The 25,092-nt window shown below is 47.9% G+C and overlaps 12 protein-coding genes across 13 annotated transcripts; 8 read left to right on the forward strand and 4 right to left on the reverse strand.

Moving 5' to 3' along the window:
* Positions 1–191: 191 nt before the first annotated feature.
* Positions 192–1,004, forward strand: E1B28_006241 (uncharacterized protein). The gene is made up of 2 exons (XM_043150882.1): positions 192–703; positions 753–1,004. The coding sequence occupies exon 1, from the start codon at positions 204–206 to the stop codon at positions 693–695; it is 492 nt and encodes a 163-aa protein (XP_043011972.1). The 5' UTR covers positions 192–203; the 3' UTR covers positions 696–703; positions 753–1,004.
* A 477-nt stretch (positions 1,005–1,481) lies between these two features.
* E1B28_006242 (uncharacterized protein) lies at positions 1,482–2,708 on the forward strand (the record flags this gene model as incomplete). Its single annotated transcript, XM_043150883.1, has 6 exons — positions 1,482–1,528; positions 1,580–1,733; positions 1,792–1,877; positions 1,934–1,975; positions 2,026–2,423; positions 2,479–2,708. The coding sequence occupies 6 exons, from the start codon at positions 1,482–1,484 to the stop codon at positions 2,706–2,708; spliced, it is 957 nt and encodes a 318-aa protein (XP_043011973.1).
* Positions 2,709–2,804: 96 nt separating this feature from the next.
* Positions 2,805–3,538, reverse strand: E1B28_006243 (uncharacterized protein; the record flags this gene model as incomplete). The annotated part of the gene is made up of 5 exons (XM_043150884.1): positions 2,805–2,917; positions 2,973–3,022; positions 3,080–3,248; positions 3,307–3,440; positions 3,492–3,538. The coding sequence occupies 5 exons, from the start codon at positions 3,536–3,538 to the stop codon at positions 2,805–2,807; spliced, it is 513 nt and encodes a 170-aa protein (XP_043011974.1).
* A 111-nt stretch (positions 3,539–3,649) lies between these two features.
* E1B28_006244 (uncharacterized protein) lies at positions 3,650–5,751 on the reverse strand (the record flags this gene model as incomplete). Its single annotated transcript, XM_043150885.1, has 12 exons — positions 3,650–3,757; positions 3,811–3,980; positions 4,035–4,096; positions 4,149–4,348; positions 4,396–4,452; positions 4,503–5,053; positions 5,104–5,155; positions 5,206–5,237; positions 5,300–5,331; positions 5,385–5,466; positions 5,522–5,590; positions 5,643–5,751. The coding sequence occupies 12 exons, from the start codon at positions 5,749–5,751 to the stop codon at positions 3,650–3,652; spliced, it is 1,524 nt and encodes a 507-aa protein (XP_043011975.1).
* Positions 5,752–5,955: 204 nt separating this feature from the next.
* E1B28_006245 (uncharacterized protein) lies at positions 5,956–6,989 on the reverse strand. Its single transcript, XM_043150886.1, has one exon. It carries the CDS (start codon positions 6,893–6,895, stop codon positions 6,143–6,145), a length of 753 nt encoding a protein of 250 aa, XP_043011976.1. The 5' UTR covers positions 6,896–6,989; the 3' UTR covers positions 5,956–6,142.
* A 1,892-nt stretch (positions 6,990–8,881) lies between these two features.
* E1B28_006246 (uncharacterized protein) lies at positions 8,882–9,432 on the forward strand (the record flags this gene model as incomplete). Its single annotated transcript, XM_043150887.1, has 2 exons — positions 8,882–8,925; positions 8,988–9,432. 2 exons carry the CDS (start codon positions 8,882–8,884, stop codon positions 9,430–9,432), a joined length of 489 nt encoding a protein of 162 aa, XP_043011977.1.
* Positions 9,433–9,760: 328 nt separating this feature from the next.
* On the forward strand, positions 9,761–11,952 carry E1B28_006247 (uncharacterized protein; the record flags this gene model as incomplete). The annotated part of the gene is made up of 6 exons (XM_043150888.1): positions 9,761–10,192; positions 10,247–10,395; positions 10,454–11,304; positions 11,355–11,658; positions 11,716–11,834; positions 11,894–11,952. 6 exons carry the CDS (start codon positions 9,761–9,763, stop codon positions 11,950–11,952), a joined length of 1,914 nt encoding a protein of 637 aa, XP_043011978.1.
* A 182-nt stretch (positions 11,953–12,134) lies between these two features.
* E1B28_006248 (uncharacterized protein) lies at positions 12,135–14,458 on the forward strand. Its single transcript, XM_043150889.1, has 5 exons — positions 12,135–12,179; positions 12,245–12,682; positions 12,740–13,755; positions 13,808–13,955; positions 14,012–14,458. Exons 1-5 carry the CDS (start codon positions 12,164–12,166, stop codon positions 14,275–14,277), a joined length of 1,884 nt encoding a protein of 627 aa, XP_043011979.1. The 5' UTR covers positions 12,135–12,163; the 3' UTR covers positions 14,278–14,458.
* A 471-nt stretch (positions 14,459–14,929) lies between these two features.
* Positions 14,930–16,560, reverse strand: E1B28_006249 (uncharacterized protein). Its single transcript, XM_043150890.1, has 4 exons — positions 16,248–16,560; positions 15,970–16,175; positions 15,724–15,904; positions 14,930–15,653 (listed from the first exon to the last, which is right to left on the reverse strand). Exons 2-4 carry the CDS (start codon positions 16,008–16,010, stop codon positions 15,102–15,104), a joined length of 774 nt encoding a protein of 257 aa, XP_043011980.1. The 5' UTR covers positions 16,011–16,175; positions 16,248–16,560; the 3' UTR covers positions 14,930–15,101.
* Positions 16,561–16,610: 50 nt separating this feature from the next.
* On the forward strand, positions 16,611–20,937 carry E1B28_006250 (uncharacterized protein). Of its 2 annotated transcripts, XM_043150892.1 has the most exons (14): positions 16,611–17,643; positions 17,696–17,722; positions 17,793–18,314; positions 18,370–18,536; positions 18,593–18,622; positions 18,672–18,686; positions 18,747–18,767; positions 18,830–19,137; positions 19,196–19,346; positions 19,404–19,754; positions 19,805–19,971; positions 20,021–20,098; positions 20,166–20,177; positions 20,230–20,937. In XM_043150892.1, exons 3-14 carry the CDS (start codon positions 18,135–18,137, stop codon positions 20,766–20,768), a joined length of 2,019 nt encoding a protein of 672 aa, XP_043011982.1. In that variant the 5' UTR covers positions 16,611–17,643; positions 17,696–17,722; positions 17,793–18,134; the 3' UTR covers positions 20,769–20,937. The 2 variants fall into 2 exon arrangements, with proteins under 2 accessions (XP_043011982.1, XP_043011981.1); XM_043150891.1 differs by lacking the exons at positions 16,611–17,643; positions 17,696–17,722; positions 17,793–18,314; positions 18,370–18,536; positions 18,672–18,686 and having other exon boundaries at positions 18,600–18,622; positions 18,688–18,767.
* Positions 20,938–21,581: 644 nt separating this feature from the next.
* E1B28_006251 (uncharacterized protein) lies at positions 21,582–22,931 on the forward strand (the record flags this gene model as incomplete). The annotated part of the gene is made up of 3 exons (XM_043150893.1): positions 21,582–21,717; positions 21,765–22,220; positions 22,291–22,931. The coding sequence occupies 3 exons, from the start codon at positions 21,582–21,584 to the stop codon at positions 22,929–22,931; spliced, it is 1,233 nt and encodes a 410-aa protein (XP_043011983.1).
* Positions 22,932–23,129: 198 nt separating this feature from the next.
* E1B28_006252 (uncharacterized protein) lies at positions 23,130–24,862 on the forward strand (the record flags this gene model as incomplete). Its single annotated transcript, XM_043150894.1, has 8 exons — positions 23,130–23,262; positions 23,318–23,566; positions 23,617–23,975; positions 24,033–24,091; positions 24,149–24,246; positions 24,302–24,495; positions 24,549–24,707; positions 24,758–24,862. 8 exons carry the CDS (start codon positions 23,130–23,132, stop codon positions 24,860–24,862), a joined length of 1,356 nt encoding a protein of 451 aa, XP_043011984.1.
* Positions 24,863–25,092: the final 230 nt, after the last annotated feature.

The raw sequence follows: 25,092 nt of genomic DNA on the forward strand, positions 1-25,092 counted from the left end.
CCGGAGTCCAACAGGCCGTTGAGGGGAAGCCGAGGATGTTTTTGGACGTCTATTCTCATGCAAGCAAACATAAGTCTGTCAGGTGGATAAGCGAGCCACGTTACCGTTATCGTCCCGAGGCATTGGAGCAACGTTGCGTCGTTGGAGGGCGCGAGGTCATTCTCCGAGATGGTGGCAGTCGACGCGTTACAGAAATTCCCACCATGTTATCTCTTTCTTCGTTCATACCCTCAAATTCATTCACAAATGCAGCATTCACAATTGTATTCTATGTCGCTCTACCGGCTTTTCTGTTTCTCTATCTCATCCGATCATATCCTCGAATTTCCAAGATTTACCTTGCCGTGGCATACTACGCATGCGTTCTCGGTCGCTTTGCAGCTACCAAATTCGTTTTTTGGATTCTGAAGTGGGTATTCACTCAGATTCTCCGTGGATGCAAAGCCCTGGCTTGGTTCGGCTTCTATGTCCATTTTTTCGTGGCTGGAATGAACTTCGTGCTACAAGGGTATAACAGCTCGCTGGATTTCTTAGCGGGATTTGGGAAGGCTATGGAAGAGGCTCAAGAGGAACGGGAGCGCGAAGCGGAGGCACGAAAACGAGAAGAGAGAGCACGCGCTGCTCATCCAGCTAATTCAGCTGGAGATGAACAAAAACCCAAAGACAGCCATAAAAAGTCGAAACGGAAACGGTGATTATCAAAGTGGGTCCTGTCGACAATCTGTCTATGAAATTCGCTGATGGTCCAATAGACACTCAATCAAAAGGGACGACCCATTTCTTGATGCTGCCAGCATGGATTAACCGTCCACCAACACTACACGAACTCCATGTCGACAATGAAGCTCCTCTCGGTTCTGTACCAGGTGCCATGAGATTCGTGATGCGCTGTCCGAGGACACGAAATCCAAATCTACGCGTTGTACAACTTACAGCTTTCACGAATCTTTACATTGATTTTATCCTCTTCAATTCAAAGGGGAGATACCCATTTCTGTTAGTCCAAACATGCGAATGTCACGAGAGTATGTGCATCTTTACTTGAGTTTAGAAGTTATACCTCATGTGGGTAACGATCTATTTCGGAAAAACCACGCACCATAAATCTCCGAAATGCACCAATGACTACGACGTACCTCATTCAGACCACCACGCAAGGTTCAGGATGTGACCAACGGAATCGATGTGAGTCGACTTTGTAGTTCTGGAAGAAGCGAGTAAGCTAAAGTTACACATCTCCCTCCCCTTGACCATCCCGTACAGTCATCCAGGGCGGTCGTTCGACAACTTCTTATTCAGTGTAAGCCTTAGCCGCCCAATGCAGATTTGGCTTGAATCTCGATTGGGTTCCGTTCTTACCGCACACCTGGAGGTATATCAGAAGACGTCCAGTGTCGAAGTTGCCAAGCTAATCGACATGCGATCCCTTTATCTCACCACCTTACTCGCGTGCGGCGTTGTTGCTAGCCTCGCGTCCAGTGATGTTCCCCAAAGGTGTTCTACGCCGTCTGAACGTCGTGAATGGAATGTGGCCTACTCTTGCGTTATCAGGTCGTTTCTAAGGTCATTTTTCTTGCAGGCGGACGTTGAGTCAAAGTCAGAAGTCGGACTACATCAAGGCGGTCAAGTGCCTGCAGTTTTTGCCATCGAAAGGGAACATCACGGAGGCCAAAACTCGTTTCGATGATTTTCAAGCTACCCATATTACACTCGCAGACGAGGTCCACCTAGTGGTAAGTAACTTCCTTCTAAACAAACATGAACCTTTTGCTCAGTGCTTGGAAACAACAGGGACAATTTCTACCATGGCATCGACTCTTGCTCCACATCTATGAGACAGCCCTTCACGACGAGTGTGGGTATCGTGGTACTTCCCCGTAAGCTTTTTTTTCTTCATCCTCCATAGAAACGTCATCTGAATCGCTACGAAAAGCTACTGGGACTGGACATTAGACGTCGGGAAAGGACTGGAATCGTAGGTTTAACGCTGCCTACCAGGTCCTGCTTCCTAATTACCTCCCCCAGATTTGCTGGGTCTCCGATTTTTGATCCCATTTATGGCTTCGGTGGCAATGGCGAAGACATCCCTGGGTATAATGGTCAATTTCACAACCTATCGGAAATCCCAGGTTGGACGCCCGGAACAGGTGGCGGATGTGTCAAGGACGGGCCTTTCGCTCACTACAACCTCTCACTTGGACCGGGAACTTCAGTCACTAATCACTGTATTCAACGTGCATTTACACCAGCATTCTTTTCTGCTATAACTCCCGCCCAAGTGGCGATCACGCTCAAGAAGCCGAATTTTGAGCTATTCCGGATAGAGCTCGAAGGCACACCTGTAACCTCTGCGGTAAAGATTCATGACGGAGGTCATTTTGCAGTGAATGGGGAAATGAGCAACAGATACTCTAGTCCTGGAGGTGGGAGACTATGGGTCCAATCTCCCTTATCAAAGTTTAATTCCCATCTTTCCAGATCCCTTATTTTATCTCCACCATGCGTCTCTCGATCGTGTTTGGTGGAAATGGCAGCAAGCAGACCTGGATGTACGGCTGTACCAGATCTCTGGAAGATCTTCTGTCGATCCACCGTTTCAAAACGTTACTCTTGACTTTCAGCTGAAGTCAGAAGGCCTTTCACCATTGGTTCCACTTCGAAAAGTCATGGACACAAGGAATGAGTATTTGTGTTATGAGTATGTTTGACAGGACACCGTTTGGGTCAGGGAGTGATACAACTCCCGCTCGAGTATTCGCCTGCATATGCTGCTATTCAAATCAAAATACAAGTGTCCATACTATTTAGATTGCCTGGGACTCCTTCTTTAACCATTTGAGGGCTCTATCGTCCTCAGCCAACAGGGGTGACACTTTTTCCCACACTTCCCTGTTGTAGTCGTTCAACCATTGACGTTCTAGAAGCGAGAGTTAGGGTGTATTTAGTCATGGCCAGTGTGATTCTTAAAGTACCGTTCTCTGTGAGAAGCTTTGTATCCACCAGCTTGGTTTGTATGGGACACCTTTGCGATGAAAATGGTGTCAGTGAGGTTTCACGCCCGGTTTCGACGGGGACCCACATTGTTACATGTTCAAATGTCAGATAGCCCTTCTCTCCGAAGTTGTTTGGTGTCTCCGCCTCTTTGACAAGAACGATATTTTCAATCCTAATCCCAAACTTCCCATCGTCGTAATAGCCCGGCTCGTTCGACACTGTCATGCCAGCCTTCAGAGGAGTGGAGTTACAAGCTGTACAAGGCATAAATATCTCGTCCACTACAACGTGACTGGGAAGAGAGGATTCCACCTATTCGTGTACCGATCTGTTGCGGACCTTCGTGGACGGCTAGGAAATGACCAACGCCATGTCCCGTGCCATGCCTATGCTCAAGATGAAGTCGAGTGTCACTCCAATCCAGCTTATGTGAGCCCACCTGTAGTCTAAAGATAAAGTGTTAAGTAGATTGGGACGCTAGTGAGAAGCAGGCATACCGAGTCCGTCTTGCCACAAATACCGCCTTGCCCAGGAGTCGCTGCATCACGAATCATGTGCGTCATTCTCGTTCGCCCACAATCAAGTGGAGAGACTCACATCACGAAACCTGAAAAGTTTTCAGAATTGTACATGCTGTCAAGGCTCCAGAAACATTTCACGAACCGGTCGTTCCATTAGGGAAAACTGCTGTATCAATAGCGATATGCCCCTGAAGAACCCTGGTAGCAGCGCGCTTCTCCTCCTCTGTTGGTTGTCCAAAATGCTATGACGACTTCGGTGAATCACTCGACATAGTGGTTTAGGAAGAGAACATACCCAAGTTCTCGTGACATCGGTGGTCCCATCCTCAAACTGAGCTAAAAAAATCTCATCGGCATGAACTGAAAGCAATGACTCAAGGTACAAACCTCCTGAATCACAAAGATAAATCTGTTCTTGTTTAATTATCGCACTTTCAGTGGAAGTAGGGTGGTAATGGATAATAGCTAAGAGTCAGTCATGAGCCTTACTGGGAAAGAGTATCATGAAATTATTCGAACCTCCGTTCGGCCCAGTCGACGATATGGTAGGGAAGCTGAGGCCCTTGAAAGACTTGAGTTGGCTGCGCGATGGAATTAAGTGAAGAGTAGAGGACTGATGAATAGCCTTCTGACCTGCGGAACTCCTCCAATCTTTCGGAACCTTGCCATTCCGTCAAGATCTTCCCGTTCGCGAGAGCTTCCTCAAGCCAAGCAAAATATCTGGCTAGTGCAACACCATCTCGGATATGGCTTTGTCGGAAACCCTCAAGCTCGACGGGATTCTTGATTGCCTTTAAGGCAGTTACAGGCGAGGGCGCAGTTGTTATAATCTCCTAGAATACAGTCAGATAGAGAGACGAGGGAAGAACGTGGGTCGTACTTCTCCAAAGGCTTCGGCAACCGCAAGGCTCGATTTGTCCGATAGTAAGACGACTTTCTGAAGAGCCGTCAACAAGGGAAGGTGAGGGCCGACAATGTGTCCATTACCTTGTCCACATCAGTCTTACCCTCGACTTCCTTTCTCAGCTTCTCGCTTAGACTTTTGAGATAGGTCCAAACCTCATCATAGGGTCGAATTTCTACCTCCACTCCCAGTGTATCACCCAAGTTGTTACCTTCATCGAGGCTCTCTTTCTGAGCGAACAAAATGGCCCTCGGTTTGGTATCATCGAGATGAACCACGGCATAGGCAAAGAACACAGGGTTGCACGCGATGTCAGATCCGCGCAAGTTAAATAACCATGCAATGTCATCGAGGGCGGTGAGAACGAGGACCTTGCGAATACTGCTTGCTCCATCTAGAGGTTTGGCGCCGGGATAACTTGCTTTTGAACTTGAGGGATCCGTAATGGCTACTTTCACCCGGTCGAGCTTGGATGTATGAGATTCACCCGAGAACTTTTCGTCAAGATGCACGATGGGATTCTTGGGGCGCGGGGGACGTTGAGTGTCCCATACTTCATCAACAAGATTCTGAGATATGGAAACGAGTGAAGAGTTACGGGGCTTCAACGATTTTGAGAGGGTTTCCGAGTCGTCTAGAAACGAATCAGTGCGTGATGCGCATTATAATGGGCTTGTTCGTTACCAAAGGTAATCAAGGTGGGATCAAGACCAATTCGCGATTTCTCTTCGAGGTTCTACACAGACATATGAGTTAACCCAAACATGTATCAATGGGAGGTAATACGTTATTCAGGAATTCCTGCCAAGTTGGGACATCTTGTACCAAAGTGAATCAATGTCAGATGGACTAGGCGGCGCATCCCATCATCTGAGCGCACCTGGGAGCCCTTGCTTCATCAACGTCCAGTTGCTACACATCCGGTGGTCGGCTCCAGTGATTTCCTCGAGTGAAAAGAGACTTACTCGTCAAGCTGCTGTCCCGCTTGGAGGAAATATCGGCCATCGGTGAACAGGAATGCCTCTTTGAGGGTGACGATAGCGAGTCCTGTAATTGCTACTGTGAATCACTAGATGCTTGTGAATGTCCAAAGATATCTCGCCTGCAGAGCCATCAAAACCTGAGATGAATGCCCTTCGTTCATCACATTCAGCACTGTACTCGCTTCCATCTATTATTGTTGGTCAATGGAATATTATCTTGATTGTCGTCCTGGAGCTCACGCTGGTCTTCGCTGGGTACGATGTAGGCGGTCACATCGTTTTCTTTCTTCTGCATTAACTCCCGCAGCTTGGCCAGACGCTCTCCGGTGGGAATAGGATATGCTACCATGTTCGTGGACGAGGATGAGAATGAAGCTTGAAACCGCCGCAGGTGGGTAAACTTGGGGGCCCGCAAGATAAGACTCGCTGCACTTGACCGGATTAGTGTCATAAGATCATGTTAGGCGCTGTCTGTCCCTATAAGTATCCGGTCCGACAGCGGGTCAAAAAGCCCTTCTACGTGTAACCGAGCTACTTCGACAGGCGCAACGATACGGGGAAGAATTCAAGTATTGATTTTACTAGTCACAAAAAGTACATCTACATATTGCAACCAAGAATGTTCTGTAAATACTGGTGAAAGGTATTGGCAAGCAGCAAACAAAGAAAATCGATGTAACGATCCATAAATATACCCTCAGTTCTCCTTCCTCTTCAAGTTCGTCCTGAGGTCGAAATGATCAAAGCAACGGTTCCCTCAACTCGGCCTCTTCGTCCTTGTATGGCGTCTGGTTCAGATCCATCTTCTCTGAGATATAATCCAATCCATCTGAAAGGTCGATCAAAACCTTTTCATTCATTGGTGCACGACCGTCGGCCAGAATTTCCGTCGTCTGAACGGAGCCTGCAGCTGCATTCCGTCGAGCAGCGCGTCGGGCACGCAGAACTTTGATCCCAAAGATGACGGGGAGGAGCAATGACAGGACAACCATTTCAAGCACAAAGATCCGGGACGAGAGTCGAAACATCTCATAGAAACGGCGAAGGGAACCATCCAACACGGTTGGCGCATCGGTGTAGCGGTTCCAGACTGCGCAATTTACAGTCATGATGACAGAGAGAGCCAAGTTTATAACAATTTTGGCCCACACCCTGCGCGGTGACTGGGGAATTTTCCCTTTGGCACGGTCTTCGGCGGCTTTAGCAGCCCGCTTGACCTCGTAAACGGCCTTGCGCTCTTCAACCTTCTGGCGGAAGTCTGAGTTACGTTTCATCCGGTTCAAGATGGCTTGTCGGATGACAAAGAAGATGCTGAAGAAGTAGAGGAAGGCAATGAAATAGATGATATAAAAGTATCCATTCCAAAGAGTGAAGAAGCTGGTTTGCCAAATAAGGGATTTCTGGATACTTTCAGAGACAGGAAGGCTGGGAAAAGGGAAAAGGGCTTCGAGAACGAAGGTGTAAAGGACGATTGCAAGGCGCAGCTTCAACATTGCTGACTTCAAAGGAAAGGATGACAGCTGCTGAAGATCGAGCAGAAAAACAAACGAAAACTTGATGGGTGGGCGTTGAAAAGAAAGGATGACTATTCTTATGTAAGTAGCGTTTAGGCACAAACGCCGGCTCTGGGATGGCCGACCCGTATGAGAAAGCACCGTGACCGAGCCTCAAAATGGTCCGAGGTACAGAAATGGGTGTTTTCGGGGGGTGCCGGATCGGCATATGCCTCCTACCGTGCGTAACGTAATATCGTGAGACCTGGAAGGTACGTTAATGGCAGCGTCAGTGATTGCGCCGCCATCGGACGAGTTTCCTGAATTCAAACTTGTCCTCTGTACTCAGATTGGGATATATCTGGCTACTCCGGTACGATGAATACAGAGGACTCTGACTCATATAGAGATTGAGCTAATTTAAATTATTCAATCGTAGGAAATGCTGAGAGAAAGGTGAAGTAAATCAGGTGTCAAGATTGTGCCCAGACATCATCGGAGAACTTGTTCATACCTTTCGTGAACCCCAATGACCAACGTCGCCCAGTATTTATAAATGAAGAATGCAAGGGAGCATCATGACCACGGCTAGAAGATGGAAGCTTCCAAATTGCCTTAAAGCAATTGAATTTTTCCGCTCGTTATGCCTATTTTCGGGGCGTTTGAGACAAAAGGCGAAGGTAAGAACGAACCAACAGGCTGAGACATATGCCGGCTCGACTCGAAGATGAGAGGTTAGGGTGGTAACAATAGTTCGCTGGCTTTCAAGTGAAGAATAAGGGGCAAAAGTACTGGGACCTTTCCGTACGAAAATCTGAAGACCAACGGTCGCTGGTTTGATCGAATCGTAAGAGACACTGTCTTCAACGAAGACTATTAACTCACCGCAAGGATTGTCATGCATATCTTTCATTGTTTGCAATAACCACATAACCATCAAAACGGAATCAATACAAAGGCTGAGAACCACGGAAGGGATGGAAAGAGAAACGAAGATCGACAAGTACAATCTACGAGTGTATGGTCGATGATCATACTTTGAAACCTTCAAGGAAACGATCTGTCTGGTGAAGACCAGAAACTCGTACCCGTTTGTATAATGTCGGTCCACCCGTCCTTGGTGAAGTTGGACATACCGGTTTTGCGCCTTGAGTCGTCTAATTGTTTCGGTTAAAATTTCTCGAGTTGTTGTGCAACGCTACGGCGTGAGGGTAATCTCTCGTTGTACCTCTTGCCCGAAGTGGACAAGTGACCGCTTGAGTCTTTTCTAATCGACTTCGGGACGGGGGCTGCTGGAGCTGCTGCCAGACGTCAGCGTCGTCTATATCTGTGTCGGTGATCAGCATCTCGTCCACATTGTTCCGAGCATGATTGGGCCGCGGGAGATTGTTAGCGTGGAAGTAGCTGTTGTCCTGGTCTGTGGGTCAAGATCTAGAGCATATGCTGAGCCTTCTTGCTCGGCCAGGTCCTGCTCGAGACTCGGCTCGGTTAAGTTCTGACTACCACTGAAGGTTGTCTGGTCTGGATTGATTGTAGGAGTTTCATTTTTTTGTGCCGGGACTGGCTCCTAGTCGGTAGGATGTGGTCGCTGTCTGGTACTATTGTAGTAGTTCGCATTGAGCGCTGAGCGCTGAGCGGCCATTGTTGGGTTCTCGGTGAAGGACGTCGGTTGTTATCACGATCCAGTTCACAGCAGTGAGGCTCATGAAGAGGTTGATGTCTCGGATAGATGGAGCGATATTCGAGTATATTTATACGCCAGAAAGGGTTGCGGACGGGAGTAACAGGTGAGAATGGCTTATTGAACCTACCCGTTTGAACATCGACATTCCTTGAAAAAAATCTGCGGTCCTGGTGGGAGTGTTCTGAGACATTCTGCATGGAGCTCGTTGAGATCTCGATCTTGTCGTCCTAATTCTATGTAAACTCGCCAGTGAACACTGCCCGCCTCATTACATCCATTCCTACCACCCAGAACGATTGTCGATGCCCTTGAGTGAGAGGCCTGGGTGCAGGGAGCTGAGCCCCAAGTGCGTATATGGTGTTGCTTCCGCCAATCGGCGATACGGAAACTAACCACCCTATTAACCAGACACCAATCGCTAAGCTTTATCACAGACGATGATGGACGCGTTCCCAGCACACGTTTGTATTCCAAACCTCATCCCTCGTTTCGTGCTGGCGATGTCAAGTCCAGAAAACGTAAGGACACGTTCGACAGGGAGGAACAACGAAAGGCGAAATTAGAGAACGATCCTTGGAGTGACAAAACACGACTAACTCCCAAGAGCGTTTTTTGCTTAGGGTGCAAGCAGTTCATCCGCCTAGACAGAAGGAACGATTATTATCCTGGTCTATGGCTGAAACATCGCGCATCGTGTCTTGGAATTGCGAGGGCGGTAAAGGAAACAAACGAAAGGCGAAACAAGAAGTACTCCAAGCCCCCCATCGACGATGAACAAGCTGCCCGAATTCTTGTCGAAATGATGATTAGGAGCAGGTGTTTCAGCCATTCCGACACTTCTATTTCAGCTTGAATCCATTAGTTGTCCTCTTTTCATAATTGGACTCACCTTCACATAAGTACAGGGCCCCGATATAAAATAAGAACTTGCTGTAAATCGCCACTCACCTGTTTTTTATCCACAATATAAACATATACGATGTCATTGTTTCGCCCAGGAATGTAACCGCGCCTGGGGCTTGGACGTGGGGGAAACAGTTACCGAAAAAGGAAACTTCCAGGTCACTAAGGGCCTCTGAAACGAGCAGAACAGCTGGCAAAAACGCAGCGCTGTTCTGATTCTGAAGCTCCCCGCTGGAAGTTCACTTCTTTTCATATTTTATTTTATTTTTTCAGGTTTGATGGAGGCGATCGTTTTGCCCAAACTTCCTCCCTTGGGCGATCCAGAACTTTCTCCTCATTCTCAGTCACCCTCGCCCTCTATTCATCATCCTACTCCGAACGTTGATGACGACCCTCACAAGCCACCATCTCCTGCTCCTTCAAATCAACCTTCCACTTCTTCGAAACCTCATTCGACTGTAAAACCGAAGTCCAAAGCCAACGTTGCTCCTCCTCGGTCTCCGTCGCCACCACCACCACCACCCCCAGCGTTGAACACAGTTCGACTACAGATAAAGCTCCACGGGCCGGACAATTACCAGGTTGATATCGCGGCTCTTGCACGAGAGACTGGCCAGAGATCGCCTACGCCTGCACAGAAGAGAGCCGACACAAGTGAGAGCGAAGAGGAACCAGGACCACAACAGGAGGAGTTGAAAAAGAAGAAGAAGGTTTGCACCGTGTTTCCTCACTTCGTTTTGTTGTTGCTCACTGTTCTTCGTCAGAAGAAGAACGCGGCGTCAGAGTATTACGACGTTTCGGATCCATTTATTGATGATTCAGAGCTCGCGTTCGATGAACGCACACATTTCGCCCAGACGAAACAGCAGGGCTTTTATGTCTCATCCGGAGAAGTCGCATTGATGAAGGACCAGTATGTTTGCACCTCCCCAGTCTGGTTATGTTCAACTAAACATATTTATTTTTGACAGTACCAAATCTCCCGCGAAGAAACCCAGATCCAGAAAACCTCCACTTTCCGTTCAATCTGCCAACGTCGATCCACCATCTGTGTCTGCAAACGGTCCCATTACCGGCCATGACGGGACCAAAGATTCACCAATCCCTCTCATGTCTGATAGTGAAATGGAGCCCAATCATCTGCAAACTCAAACCAAAGCAAAGGTGGGCACTCCTTTACACCCACCGCCCCACCCTGGTCCTTCATTAGGCCAAGCACTCGCAGGAGGCGTTATGGGACCGAGTGCAGGTGTCTTGCGTCGCCTCTCATTACATGAACCCCCAATTCCGTATCCTAACCAGCCAACTTCCTCATCCGTTGGGACATACTATGATTCAGACGGTGGTTCCACTCACGATCATGGTGCCCTTGTCAATGGCGACGGCGACCACGTGAGAACAGGGGAAAAGCGAAAGCGCTATACCACCGTTGTTGAAGGTGGCAAGAAACGGAAGGTCGTGGATGTCGCGAGCTTTCACCCAGAGCTCCAGAAGTCTCTCGAGGTGCTTAAGGGAGCTATTGCTGCGGAGAACTGGGAGCAGAAGGGCAAATTCCCTCCGAATATCAAACCTCTACTCGCCCAGATCGCTATACAAGCGATCAAAATGGACGAATACGACGAACATTTTTTCAACCTAATGCCAGTTCTGTTCCCCTACAACAAGTTTACGATGAGTAAACTTATCAAGCGAACGGTATTTGCAGAGCACACGCAACTTCTGGTACAACGGCAGGAGGTGCTTTTGAAGGAGCTTAAGCGTCATGCAGACGAAGGATTTGCCAAAGCTGAAGAGGAATGGGAAAAGAGTTGTGCTGCATGGGGTAAGTCGCGTCTCTTCCTCCATTGTCTCACTGAGATGACATGATCACAGATAAACGACAGAAGAAAGCTAAAGCTGAAGCACGCGCTCTCGTTGCACACAACGTCGGAGACGACTCGGCTTCTAACGCCCCGACGCGACATCCCTCAGCTGAAGACATGGATATTGATATGGAAGGTGGGGCAGGAGGTAACGATGCAAATGGAGACGGCGGAGGCAAGGACGGCGGGAAAGAAGGGGGAAAGGATTCTCAACCGCCAGGTAAGAAATTCAGGTTGACGGAAACAATGAAGGCAATTGTTTGGGAGCTGGTACTATTGAGCAACGAATGCTGTAGGCTCGAGAATGAAAAGAAGTACGTGTCTTTAGGCTGGATTCGAATTACTTAAACATTGATCTCATTCCTCAAAAGCACACTCGAAGGCTCAGTAATGCAAGTCAGTGAACAAGGTCTCCGTAAAGTTCTTTATCAGAAAATGCTCGCCTGCTTCCCGCCGGGATGGATGTCTACAGGACAGATATCCAGGGATGGTAAGTCATTCTGTTTTTGAAAGGTAGCAACCTTCCTCATTTCATTTCCCGCGCAATAGTGAGCGCCATGAAGAAGAGACTCGAGAAAGAACAGGCTGAACAAGTCGAGGAAATGTGATTGTCCCGTCTACTTTACGGTTTCTTAATTTCCACCTCCCTTCCACTGTACCTCAATTCATGTTTTTATTCGTATAATCTTATGCGTATTTCTTCCGGACGTTCGTGTATAGGCTACAGGATGTTGTCTGTAATCTTAGTTGTGGTACATATGATAATTGACTTTGACGCCCAACCGTGGCTGAACGAAGACTTGTTCCTGCTCCATCAACATGACTAGCCGCGTCCGTCAGTGAAAATCATATATTCATGCTCGTATTGATTCTGATGTTGTAGCTTCATTTATTCTGCAGAGAAAGGGAACGCGGTATTCAGGCCGCTCGCTAAGCAGCGATCTCGCCCAACACCCGCTCCTCCCAGTCAAACCAGCGTCAATAACGAATATTTGGGAGCGACGAGTACAGCCCCTTCCTCGCCTACAGCACCATCTCAGCCACAGACTGTTGTCGATCAACGACAGCAAACTCAGGCTCAAGGGCCTCTGCAGCGGACGAACACCGTGATTCCATTATCGACGCCCATTGGAGTACCCCTTTCTTTCTCACCGCCAGCAGCTCAAACGCAAGCGCCCTCTATCGTACCCTCCAGCTCATCCCATCATCCAACTCGTATCCAAACATATCCGCGATCAACGCCAGTGTCGCTTCCCTCACCTGCGCCTCCACAAATCCAAAGCAGTGCTCGTTCTTGGTCTCAAACGCAGGCTCCAGTCTCCAATAACTTAGTTACAAGTGGGTGTGCCCAAGCTGAAGCCCATACCACGCGCATTAGCTTAACACAATTTCAAGCACAAGTGACAAATGACAACTCGAATAATAATGAACCTTCGTCTTCAGAAGTACACTCTCGCACGACCACCGCTGCAGAGCAAAGCGGTGAGCAACGGGATGCAAGCCAGATTGTTATCGACGGTATTGACGACAAAACTACTGAAAACAAAAGGACTAAGCGAAAGAGAACGAGTACGGCAACGATAGAAGAAACTGAAGGGGAAGAAGATGGAAACGAAATGATTGTGGATGGTAGTGAAGCTGCCGAACCTAGAACCTCGAAGAAGAAGTCGAGGCCAAAAGCAAAAGCGTCGTCGTCGGGAACAAAACCGAAAAGGACAACACGTAAATCTACCCCAGATCCATCTTCTCCAACCGACGGGTCTTCGACCAAAACCTCCGCATGGAAAAGAACTCGTCGATCCCATTCCCAGACTCCATCTCCATTTGACCCTTCAACGGATCCCGGAGCAGAGCTCGATCCTACACTTACTACGATGGCGGCTTTATGCGAAGATACTGGCCGAGGGCGGGTTTCAAGCAAGGCAGTGGAAATTTTGAGCAATCATGAAGCATGGAAGAAGGAGAGGAAGGAGAGAAGGGTGAGGTTGAAAATGATGATGGAGAGGAAGAAATATGGTTTGGCGGAAGAAGAAGAAGAGGAGCGAAGAGCAGGAAAAGAGAAGGAACTGAGCAAGGTACTAGAGCAGGCGGATAACGGGAATTTACTTTCTCCCGCTCCCGGGTTGAACCCAGAGGAACCTGCGAACTCGAACGGTAACCCCGACGATTTCGACTATTCGCAATCTCTACAGCATTCACGATTCAAAGTTCAGGTCCGTATCGGGCCTAACGGCGAGACCATCATCGATGAAGAATCGCTTGTTGTAGACCGTGTAGAGGGTGAACAAGGAGAAGGTGAATACGAAAAAGTTATAGAGAGTGATATGACCAAGTTTGTCAACTCCGGGACGTATGGAAAGCGATTTCGGGGAAGCAGATGGAGTAAGGAAGAAACAGAGTTGTTCTATGATGTCGGTTATTTTTCCTTTCCGGGCTCACTTATCCTAACTCCCCCTCCTCTAGGCACTTGCTCAGTACGGTGAAAATTATGAACTTATTTCGTACATCCTGCCAGGGAGGGATAGGAAAGCATGCAAAAACAAGTTCAAAGCGGAGGACAAGAGGGATCCTGGTCGTATCAATCAATACTTGAATAATCGGATTCCAGTAGGTGTGTATACCCTATGTTTTGTATCTGCTGGGTCATCCACTCATTCTTGTCGATAGACATCAAAACTCTTGCACGAATGACAGGCAAGGATTTTTCTGGCCCTACTCCCCAGATTTCTCTTCCTCCTCCTATCCGTTCTCCTGAGGATACCTCTGGTGCAAACGCAGCTCCAGAACCCAATTCTATCTCCCTGGCTGAGCGGGGACGGAAGGAGAAACAGGGAAATAGTTCAGCTTCGAAACGTAGTAGGAGTCGAACTACAGTGCTTGAAGATGGGGTAGAAGTTTTGGGTGATGTTGATGCATATGCGATGGATGATTGAACTTTGTGAATTTTCTCGGTTAGAGTCTAAAAGTTCTCTCATTCCTCATTTAACAACATGGCACCAAACTGTAGCTTGACTCGTTCTAACTATTAGTTCCGTTCAAACTTGGAACTGCAAAACCGTACTAAGTCTGTAACTCCACCCAGTGGTAGGTAAGGTGATGTGGGTGCACGCTGCGTCTTTATGATACTACTAGTATGTAGTCATGGTTTGCTCTCATAGAACGAAATTTGGAATTGCGATAGTAGCAAGGTCAGCCAACATTGTCCCTAAGCCTTGGTTGCTGGCGCATCGAGAATGACTCTATGCAACTGCCACTTAGAATAAAGCGAGAAGGCACCCAACTCTAACCGAGCGTCGCAGGCCAAACATCCATACCGCTGCAGGCGACCGTCTCCATAGATAGGGTCCTGTTAGCTGGGCGAGAGGCTGGGTGGTGAAACGGGTTGGAGCGGTTTCGAGTCTGCCAAAGCTCTCCTCAGGGGGCTACCGCTACCGTCTGCACTTCCTGATCTGTTTATGTGCACTACCACTGAGCCTTTTAACCAGTGAGGAGTCTGAGAATACACAAGGCCTGGACCGGGACACTTGACCACACGCCGAGGCCTAGATACCAAATTCTGCTAGAGGTAGCCTCATCTCAGCCTTTGGCCCGATGACAGAATTCGATAGGACAGAGGATGGTGAGTTTCATCACCTCGTCTGACTCTTACATGTCCTTGCAGCAAGACGAGGATATGGACCGGTATATACTTAACTGCTGTAATTGCATATTTACCGCCTACAAGACCCCTACAAGATCCCCAGCATCTTCGAATCTTTCAAGCGAAATCCCTCCACCCATAATACAACGTGATGGTCCTCCCGCCTGCACGGATCGTATCCGGATACGCCCTCAAATGCCTAGGCTGATTATTTTGATCCACTCCCACCGTCAGATTCGTCAGATTTCTCGTCACACTGAAGGCGATGACCCACGCCTTGCAAGGAGTGAATTGGTTATTGATCAACCCATTGTTGACCTTGGCACAATCTGCTTGGACTGCAGCGGCGAACGCAGCAGCTCCACCAGCTCTCGAAGTTTCGCACTTCAACTCGAGCATATTGGTGAAGCGTTCGGCACCTCTCCTCGTAGTGAAGAGGATATCCGATCGCTGGTTATTACCCTGATAAACGAGGTCCTCGCGAGTGACGGTGACGGTGGAACCAGGCCCCTCAAAGGCTCGTTTGAATGCAATGGCGAGCTCGACTTGGACCCATCCTTCCCATCCACCGTTGAAGCTGTAGGCCTGCTCAATCTTTTCTCCGTTGGCATTCCCCCACTCGACGATCTTGTTCATGATTGGATTCCTGTCTCCCATGTTCACACTCTGCTAATCGAGGAAGACCGATGCTTAGACCCAACGACGTCTGACGGTGAGGGAAGATCATGGCCGTGCTTACCTGGGGGCCGTTGAGGCTGTCTTTATTGTCTCTTTGGTTACTTTGACTCTGCCGGCAGAATGCTGGCGATGTGAGTTGACGGACCATGATACCCCCACCTTTTATGCTTCCAGTCGAACCCCAGAAATGAAGTGATGAAGTCCGTGGGCCAGGCCTAGTAGCCGGGGGTGCTGCAGTACCCCTTTCCACGAGTGTTCATATGAGGTGTCAGTCAGTTGTCGACCTTCAGACAGATTGAACGCGCACTTGTGAGCTTCTACATAGCAGCGGCGTACTGCGCTAGCCATTTTCACGGGCGTTCATATAAGGTGTCAGTCAGTTGTCGACCTTCAAGTCTTCGCTGGCGGACGGAGTTGAATGGCGCCCGACTGGTCTTGTGAGCTTCTACATAGCAGGTTTCTCTACAGCACGGAGTGGTACTCGTCTTCGTAATTGAGACGGCTAGTTGGCACCTGTGCTGAGGTACCCGCAATTTTAGTGGTGACTGTTCACGTTCAGTCGAGTCCTTAAGAAAATGAACTGACGAATGTTTCATACAAGCATTGAGTTAAGCTGGCCACGATAAGCCCCGCATCTGTCAATCGGCGTAATGTGAATCCCAGACTACTGGAGTTTCATCCTTCCCGATAAGCGACGATTGGGTCAAGAGCTGCTTGCAGACGAGAGACGCGTTCAAAAGTCCGCAGGAAGATACTGGTAGCTGGAGAGCAGCCAGAACTGTAGCCCACTGAGATGCTTTGATCGAATGAAAGTGTTGCAAAAAGATTAGCCACAACGTTTTGACGGGGAATCAAACCGTCGATTTTAAAGAGGACTGCCGGATTGTGAGGATGGGAGTTGGAGAATAGAGATGATAACCGCTCAAGCAACTCGCATCCAAACATACCCACGACTCGGACTACCCAGTGCCGCTTCCTCCGCTACTCCAAAGTAGTGTGAGTCTCTTGGTCTCAAACGCAGGCTCCAGTTTCAAATGACTAAGTTACGAGCGGGAGTGCCAAAGCTCGTGCCACGTTCATTAATCTCGATGCAATCTCAAGCACAAGCGACAAATGACAAGTTGAACAATACAGTAATGAACCTTCGTCTTCAGAAGTACACTCTCGCACGACCACCGCTGCAGAGCAAAGCGGTGAGCAACGGGATGCAAGTCAGATTGTTATCGACGGTATTGACGGCGAAATTACTGAACAAGAGGGCTAAGCGAAAGAGAAAGAGTGCGGCAAAGATAGAAGAAACTGGAGGGGAGGAAGATGGAAACGAACGAATTGCGGATGGTAGTGAAGTCGAGGCCAAAAGCAAAAGCGTCGTCGTCGGGAACAAAACCGAAAAGGACAACACGTAAATCTACTACCGTAGATCCTTCTTCTCCAACGAAGACCAAAACCTCCTCGCCGATCCCATTCCCAGACTCCATTTGACCTTCAGCGGATCCCGGAGCAGAGCTCGATCCTACGTCTACTACGATGGCGGCTTTATGCGAAGACACTGGCCGAGGGAGGGTTTCAAGCAAGGCAGTGGAAATTTTGAGCAATCATGATTCATGACAGGTCCGCATCGGGCGGGACCATCATCGATGAAGATTGCTTGTTGTAGACCGTGTAGAGGGTGAACAAGGAGAAGGTGAATACGAAAAAGTTATAGAGAGTGATATGACCAAGTTTGTCAACTCCGGGACGTATGGAAAGCGATTTCGGGGAAGCAGATGGAGTAAGGAAGAAACAGAGTTGTTCTATGATGTCGGTTGCTTTTTCCTTTCCGGGCTCACTTGTCCTAACTCCCCTTCCTCAGTCTGGTGAAGACTATGAACTTGGAACTTATTTCGTACATCCTGCCAGGGAGGGATAGGAAACCATGCAAAAACAATTTCAAAGCGGAGGACAAGAGGGATCCTGGTCGTATCAATCAATGTTTAGATGTGTATGCCCTATGTCTTGAATCTGCTGGGTCACCCACTCATTCTTGTCGATAGACATCAAAGCTCTTGCACTAATGACAGGCAAGGATTTTTCTGGTCCTACTCCCTAGATTTCTCTTCGTCCTCCTGAGAATTTTCCGTGCAAATGCAGCTCCAGGACCCAATTCTATCTCCCTGGCTGAGCGGGGACGGAAGGAGAAACAGGGAAATAGTTCATCTTCGAAACGTAGTAGGAGTCGAATTACAGTGATGTTGGTGCATATGCGATGGATGATTGAATTTCGTGAATCTTCTCGGTTAGAGTCTAGAAGTTCTCTTATTCCTCATTTAAGTATGTAGTTTCTACTACGGTATCGTGCGACCCGCATACACCGCCCCAATTGCAATTGCCGTAGGCCCACTTGCCTAATGCCGATGACGGGCAAAACAAAATCAACGCCCGGTGTACAGCTAGCAAGCGGGGGTATTGGACTTTTCCTATCCAACGTCCATCATGTCTAGTGTCGGCAGTAAAGACCCTGTTGAACAACTTCAAGCCGCCACCAAAGCCTTCGACTTCCTGTTCGATAACGACGTCGTCCAAGCGAAAGTCGCCTTCGCCGCTGACGATAGCCCTTTTCATCTAGTTGGAATGGCGGCTTGCGTTTTCTTAGAGGCTGCATTGGGAATGGAGGTACGTCTAAATCATTTCCTTCCATTTGACGTTAGTGACTTTGATCGTGTGCCAGTCCGCTCAAATGGCTGAAGCGTCCAAGTTGCTGGCCCAAGCTGAGATGGCGTCGAAGAAACAAGCTGGAAAAGCCAGGAATAGTCTCTCCAGGTTTCCGGAGGGCTTAGAAATGGAAGTCCTGAACGCCGATGCCGTCGTTCTATTGGGGATCACCTCTGCATTAAGGTATGTGGCATCCTCGCATTCTTCGACTGGACCGCTGAGATGTTATGATGTTTCAGCGAATCGTACTTGGGTTATCTTCAATGCTTGTAAGTACGCGATATCTGTTGAATGGGATGACTTATTCACATGAGCCAGGTATTCGTTAAACAAGTGCGTGTTGAAGTTCATATTCCCTCGTGCGAGTAATTGAATCTTGGCTGTTCTCACCAGCGCGCATTCAAAGTTCACCAAGTGATTCTAGATTCTTGTTTTTGCTTTAAAAGAAGTTTTCTGACTTGTTGCCACTATTGAAGGCTTTACAAAACTGTCTTCCCAAACGGGCTCGACGGCTACACAACACCCGCCGCATCACCAGGGCCATCTCGTAAACCTTCCCAGCCAGATCTCAGAGAAGTTGCTTCTGCAATAAAACCATCTCTAAGGCCGAAAGCCTCCATGTCCTCAATATCATCAATACCTTCCGCAAGGAAAGGTTCCAGTTTCTTTGGGCGACTCACTTCCAGTGGCTCGTCTACCCCGACTACGCCGATTTTTCCAGAGGGTACACCACTACCTCCCGATGGCCCTATTGAAGATTTAATTGTATGTGGAACTGCGTTTGGTAAGTTTTCGTCGGCTTCCTTTACATACCTATATTCTTAATAACGCAAAATTCACAGGGTATGGCCTATTCAATCTCGTATTCTCTCTTCTTCCGAAGAAAATACAGAGTCTGGTAGGGTTTCTTGGTTTCAAACATGATCGAAATCTAGCACTCCAAGCGTTAGCCGTGAGCGCAGCGAAGAAGGACGTTCATTCGGTTTTTGCTGGGTCAGTTCATATTTTGACATGTCTTCTATCATTTGATTATCTCATGACTCAGGCTAGATTAGTCTTAATGACCTATCGTGGTATTGTTCTTCTGCTTTCTGGATATCAAGCAGACGAAACCTATATCCTACGTCAATATACCGCGATTGTCGACTCGGTTCATGCGAGGTACCCAAATGGCTCGCTATGGATCCTGAACCAAGCAAAGATCAAGCGGATGTCTGGAGATTTGGAGGGAGCGATCAAAGTCCTGACGGAGGGACTGGAGCCGAGCAAAAAGGTTGAAAGCAAGGCATTCAGGCAAGCGGATACTATGCTTGTTTTCGAACTTGCCTGGACGTATCTATCGCGTCGTCAATATCAAGAGGCGGCAGAAATGTTCATACGTATGACCGAACTCAACAATTGGTGAGGAATCTTCTTACACTTCTTGTTGTCTCGTTCATCTCCTCATCTAGGTCCCATGCCACATACTATTTCCTTGCCGCTGGTTGCTATTTTTCGACAGGGAACAAAGACAAAGCACAAGAGCTTCTCGATGCTGTACCAGCTTTGATGGGAAAGAAAGGGCAAGGAAAGGTTGGTGGGAAGCCGCCTCCAACCGAAATGCTCATCATGAAAAAATGTAAGGCTCATCGGTGCTCCAAATGTGTACTGAACGATTGGTTTTATAGTGGAGTTTTATGAGGGCAAAGCAAAAAAGCTGGGTGCGAAACAAATTGTGGATTGTATAGTGATCAGTCCTGCAGAAGGTTTGCCATTGTCCTTGATTCTTGACACTACGAAAGTGACCTTTGCTCCTGTTATCCTCACGTTCAGAGATTGGCATTTGTAAGTTCATCAATCTTTAGTCCTTTCCGGAGTGAACTTATAATCATACTAGTCTGGAATAATCACGCCAGGATCTCACCGGAGACAGCGGAAGCGCACATCCTCGAATGGTCGGCCCTAACACCGTCCGTGACAATCCAGAGTCAGTATATTCCTCCGGAATCGTCGTCATCATACAACCAGGTCGACCTCGCAACGCCGGACGAGTTGGCAATACGCTCGCTCCTCCTTGGCCTCGTCCATCGAAGTCTAAGCGACTTCGAGGCTTCCCGAAAGTTTTTGGACGACGCAGCGGAGCGCCACGATAAAGTGGAAACAAGTACATGGGTTGGCGGCGTGGCTTGGTTCGAACTGGCAGTACTGGATCTGAAAGAGGTGGAGGCCATTGAACGATCATCGTCTCGGCCTGAGCCCGCTGCTCTTCGCTCTCAGTGGTTACAGGCTCTCAAAATAGCAAACGAGAAGCTTGACAAAGCGCTTGGGTTGGCTCCGAATTCCGTTGATTTGTCCAGTCGGTTGGATAGCCGGATCACCATGCTCAGAGATGAGATTGAAACCAAACGCCGGATGTTGGCAGAGTCGAAGCCTTGACTCGGCTCTTGTTATATGCATATTGGATTCGCTGGACTGTATGTCTAACTCGACGCGCACGCTAGTAATAGACTATTCTTATAGAGCCCTACTGGGTGGTTGTACTACTACATAGAACTCCAGGCGTTTTGCCGCTGAATAAACAAAAGGGGCCAAACAAACACACCAGAAAAGCGAAAAATTATTTCGAGCTTAATTGACTACTGAAGGTAGCTAAATCGGGATGTAGATACACTCAAATGAAATATGATTTGATATCCAGTCAATCAAACCATTTGAAATCGTACCCGATACTATCCTATTCGGTATTGATTTCAGCCAAACAGAGAGGGAAATTGATTAGAAAACTATCTATCTGGCCGAAAGGTAAATTGCTTTTGTTTAGATCATTTTCGGTTTTGGGTAAAGCGAAATGCCGGATTTTAATTGTGCAGAATGCCGGACCGATTTTCTCCCAGCGAACGTTAGTGGGGAAAAATCAGTACGGCATTCAAGTCAGGTGAAATCCGGCATTTTACTTCGCCCAAAACGGGAAGTGATTTGTGGAAAATTTGCCTACTCTTTGGCCAAATAGATAGTTTTCTGTTCAATTTCCCTGTTTGTTCATCTGATATAAATACTGAATAGGATAATATCAGGTACAATTTTGAATGTTGTGATTGGCCAGATATCAAATCATATTTCATTCAAGTGTATCTACATCCTGATTTAGCTACCTTCAGTAGTCAATTAAGCTCGAAATAATTTTTCGCTTTTCTGGTGTGAAACACTTTTTTCCGGAGTTCGGAACGCGCCTCACTTGAATAAAACACCATGGTGGTCAGTACCAGCTATCGTGTTGCGCGTCAGATCTCTATTCTCTGCAAATCAGTACGGCCCCATGCAGCTTCCGAGATTGGTCGAACGAATTGGAATTCCACTGTCAGATGTATCCATACAACACCAATAGGTATGTTCTACAACTATCATGTCCTTCACAATTCTTAACCTCGCCAGCTTTTAAAACGAAGGAGAATGGAGCTATTATTGAAGAAATGTTTGATGGTTCTCCGGACAACGACCTCTTTAGCAACCCAGAGCAAACGCCAAAAGCATTCGCAACAAAACCGACCTCAACGAAATCCTCACGCATCTCGGCTTCTAACAAGAAACTTACATCTACGGAACGCACCGCTCGCTTTGATAACTTATACGACTCTCTTATTCCACATCTCACCAAACTCGTCCCTCCTCCTAAGAATCCTGCATCCTTGGCCGACCCTGCAAAGGACCCGGCATATCTTGAACAAAGGGCTCTTCGGAAGAAGATAAAACCTATCAGACATACTGTCTGGACGCATCTCATTCAACTGGCGCAGACGGAAGAAGAGCTGGTTAAAGTGGCGGAATCGTTCGGGAAATGGAGAGATCTCGGACACAAGTTCGACGAAACCTTTGCTGAAACGTTTGTCGGTGAGTATCACTCTAGCGTTGTGTCTCCTTCGCTATTTTTGGGTCATCAAATTGACACATTATGTTCCAGCACGCTGCGAAAGCCTCAGATGCCCGAAACTTGCCCTCCAGGTCTTCGGTGACCACGCCAAATTTGCATTACCCCTTTCTCTTCCTGCAGCTCGACGCCTTCTTCATTCTCTTCACGCGAATTCATTATCAGATGTGTTGACGGCTTCGGCTCTATACCATGTATACAGTCTCCCACCTGTCGCTGAAGATTTGCCGTCTTGCGCTCTTGTGTTAAGAGCGGCTTTGAAGACATACCGTGCACCGTCGCCTAAACCGCAGACTGAAACTGGTGATACTGCATTTTCTTCCGAAAATACTGCTTCTATTACATCAAAACAACGGTCTGCTACGTCCCAGGTTGTCCGTGGTCTTATTCCGTCTCTCCGGAATTTATTAGAAAAGAGTAAGCCAGGTTCCTGGGCCGTTCCTCGCGCTCCTCAGGAGAAGACGAAAGTTATCGTTACAGTGAAGGGTCACGGCAAGAATAGGAAAATGAAAAGGTCCTACATGTTGGAGAAGCTATGGGTTCAATGGTGTTTGTCAAAAATTCACCCGTGGCTGGCGAGAAGTAAGGATAACCCTGGGGATCTCGAATGGTTGAGGCAATGGAGGATAAGGGAGGGTCATTTAAAAATTAAGCCGCAACCTGAGGTTGCATGAATATCATTTGCGATGAGCTATGTACATCCTAGAATGTTGTGCTTGGATATCATCTTCATTCGATGGCCACTATCGCTGAGGTACTGACGACGTGGGTACGTGCGGGTGATCCGTGTCCCAGCTCACCTCACCCTCAGAGATGACTCGATTCTCCTTTATATTTAGTTGGGCACGACTTTTGTGGGAGGTCTATCTTCCATGTCCATGACAATGGCGGACGACTTCATCACACATCCTCAGTCCTTTGACAAGTCAAAATCGCCTCCAGAGCTCGGCCACTCAATGCTGGAATATTTCGCCTTCGAAAAAGATTACACGAATATGAACAATGGTCATCTCGTTTATCGGATCCCTCTCTTCTGATCGCTAATTAGTTTCGTTTCCAGGTTCTTATGGTTCCGCTCCGACATATGTTCTTGAAGCGGCGAAAGCCTTCTCAGCTCAAGCTGAAGCCAAGCCTGATCTGTTCCATCGGTTATCTTACATACCACTTCTCAAGTCAGCTAGACAGAAAGTAGCCAACCTCGTTGGGGTGGCCGATGTCGATGAAGTCGTGTTTGTACCCAATGCCAGCCATGGAGTGGGTACGGTTCTAAGAAACTTCATTTGGGAGAAGGGGGATGTCCTAGTCACCTGTAAGTGTTTGTATGGTCAATACTTCGCGTCTCACCGCGGAATGGTACAGGCAATACCACCTATAACGCTATCTCTCGTGCTGTCCAGTACCTATCTGACGTTCCACCACACCCCGAGGTTTCCCAATTCACCATTCTGCTTCCCGATACTACTCACGCGAAGCTCATCGAGGACTGGCGCAGGTATCTTAGGTCCTTGACCGAGTGTCGTAACCGTGTCAATCCAAAAGGCAAGATCGTTGCAGTAATCGATGCGATTGTCTCCAATCCGGGCATACATCTTCCTTGGAAAGAGATGACCAAGATATGTAAGGAAGAGAACGTTTGGAGTTTAATAGACGCCGCGCATGCAATTGGACAAGAAGTTAACATTGACTTGAATGAAGCGAATCCGGATTTCTGGATAAGCGTGAGGAGGCGCTCTATTTGGGTACCAGAAAGTAGGCTGAACTTCTTCTCTTGACAGAACTGCCATAAGTGGCTCTTCACAAAAAGGTCTGCGGCGGTTATGTATGTGCCCAAAAGGTGCAGAACTAGCTGCCAGCAGTTACTTTCTTAAGAACTCATTTCTCAATTACCAAGGAACCAACATATAATCAAAACCACCTTCCCGACCTCACATGCCTACATATCTCCAGATAAACGAAACGGTCGATACAACTTCGTTGAGCAGTTCGAATGTAAGTCTATCTTCCTCGCATACTCTCATGTCCGTTTCGACGACCAGGATCCTAGGGAATGGCACCATTGACTGGTCCAACTATCTTAGTGTTCATGCAGCTCTAGACTTCCGCGAATGGATTGGTGGGGAAGAAAAGATCAATGCTTATTGCCGGCACCTGGCTATCGAGGGCGGCAGGAAATTGGCAGAGACGATGGGTACAGAGATGTTGGATGTGACAGAGAACCAGGAGTTCACCTTGAATATGGTTAGTATCTCTATGGCCTTCGAAGTTACTTTCAACTCACACACTCGACACAGACAAACGTGGCCCTTCCGCTCTCTCCACGAGTGCCGTTCACGGTCGAGGTGGACATGAAGTTTAAAAGGAAGATGCTACTAGGCAAGAAGACATTCGGTGCGCACTTCGTGCATAATGGGCGTTGGGGTGTCAGGGCCAGTGCCCAGGTTTGGTTAGAGGTAGGAACAATACTCTGATGTGGGATCCTGTTAAACACCTTCATTTTCAGGTTTCAGACTTCGAGGAGCTTGGAAAGGCATATCTTGACGTTTGTGCAGAAATCGAGAAGGAGGTGCTCACCGAAAAAGAACCTCTAAGCGAGTTGGAGAAATAGATGAGTTCTCTTGAAAAGAATAAACGACAAAGTCCATAGGATCCAAGGCTATAGGTACTTCAAATAACCCAAGCGCAACTTGAAACGATTAGCTATCGAAGTCAAAATCTATGCGATCCAGTGCAACATGCTACCACCGCCGCCATCTCGTCCTTCCATTTCATGTTATAATTCTCTTTACCATACCAAAGAATCCCGTTTTCTATGTCAACTGAGATTGAGACTCGCTC

Source organism: Marasmius oreades, chromosome 3 (genome assembly GCF_018924745.1).
Source record: "Marasmius oreades isolate 03SP1 chromosome 3, whole genome shotgun sequence".
NCBI classification, from domain to species: Eukaryota; Fungi; Basidiomycota; class Agaricomycetes; order Agaricales; family Marasmiaceae; genus Marasmius; species Marasmius oreades.

Coding starts and splice junctions, on each gene's coding strand:
- E1B28_006241 (XM_043150882.1), top strand. CDS start 204: ATGTTATCTCTTTCTTCGTTCATACCCTCAAATTCATTCACAAATGCA.
- E1B28_006245 (XM_043150886.1), bottom strand. CDS start 6,895: ATGTTGAAGCTGCGCCTTGCAATCGTCCTTTACACCTTCGTTCTCGAA.
- E1B28_006248 (XM_043150889.1), top strand. Junction 12,683..12,739: donor CTCCAATAACTTAGTTACAA/GTGGGTGTGCCC, acceptor CACAATTTCAAG/CACAAGTGACAAATGACAAC. Junction 13,956..14,011: donor GAATAATCGGATTCCAGTAG/GTGTGTATACCC, acceptor TCTTGTCGATAG/ACATCAAAACTCTTGCACGA.
- E1B28_006249 (XM_043150890.1), bottom strand. CDS start 16,010: ATGGCTAGCGCAGTACGCCGCTGCTATGTAGAAGCTCACAA. Junction 15,905..15,969: donor TGCTATGTAGAAGCTCACAA/GTGCGCGTTCAA, acceptor ACTCGTGGAAAG/GGGTACTGCAGCACCCCCGG. Junction 15,654..15,723: donor ACAGCCTCAACGGCCCCCAG/GTAAGCACGGCC, acceptor TTCCTCGATTAG/CAGAGTGTGAACATGGGAGA.
- E1B28_006250 (XM_043150892.1), top strand. CDS start 18,135: ATGTCTAGTGTCGGCAGTAAAGACCCTGTTGAACAACTTCAAGCCGCC. Junction 18,768..18,829: donor GCGCATTCAAAGTTCACCAA/GTGATTCTAGAT, acceptor CCACTATTGAAG/GCTTTACAAAACTGTCTTCC. Junction 19,972..20,020: donor AATGCTCATCATGAAAAAAT/GTAAGGCTCATC, acceptor TTGGTTTTATAG/TGGAGTTTTATGAGGGCAAA.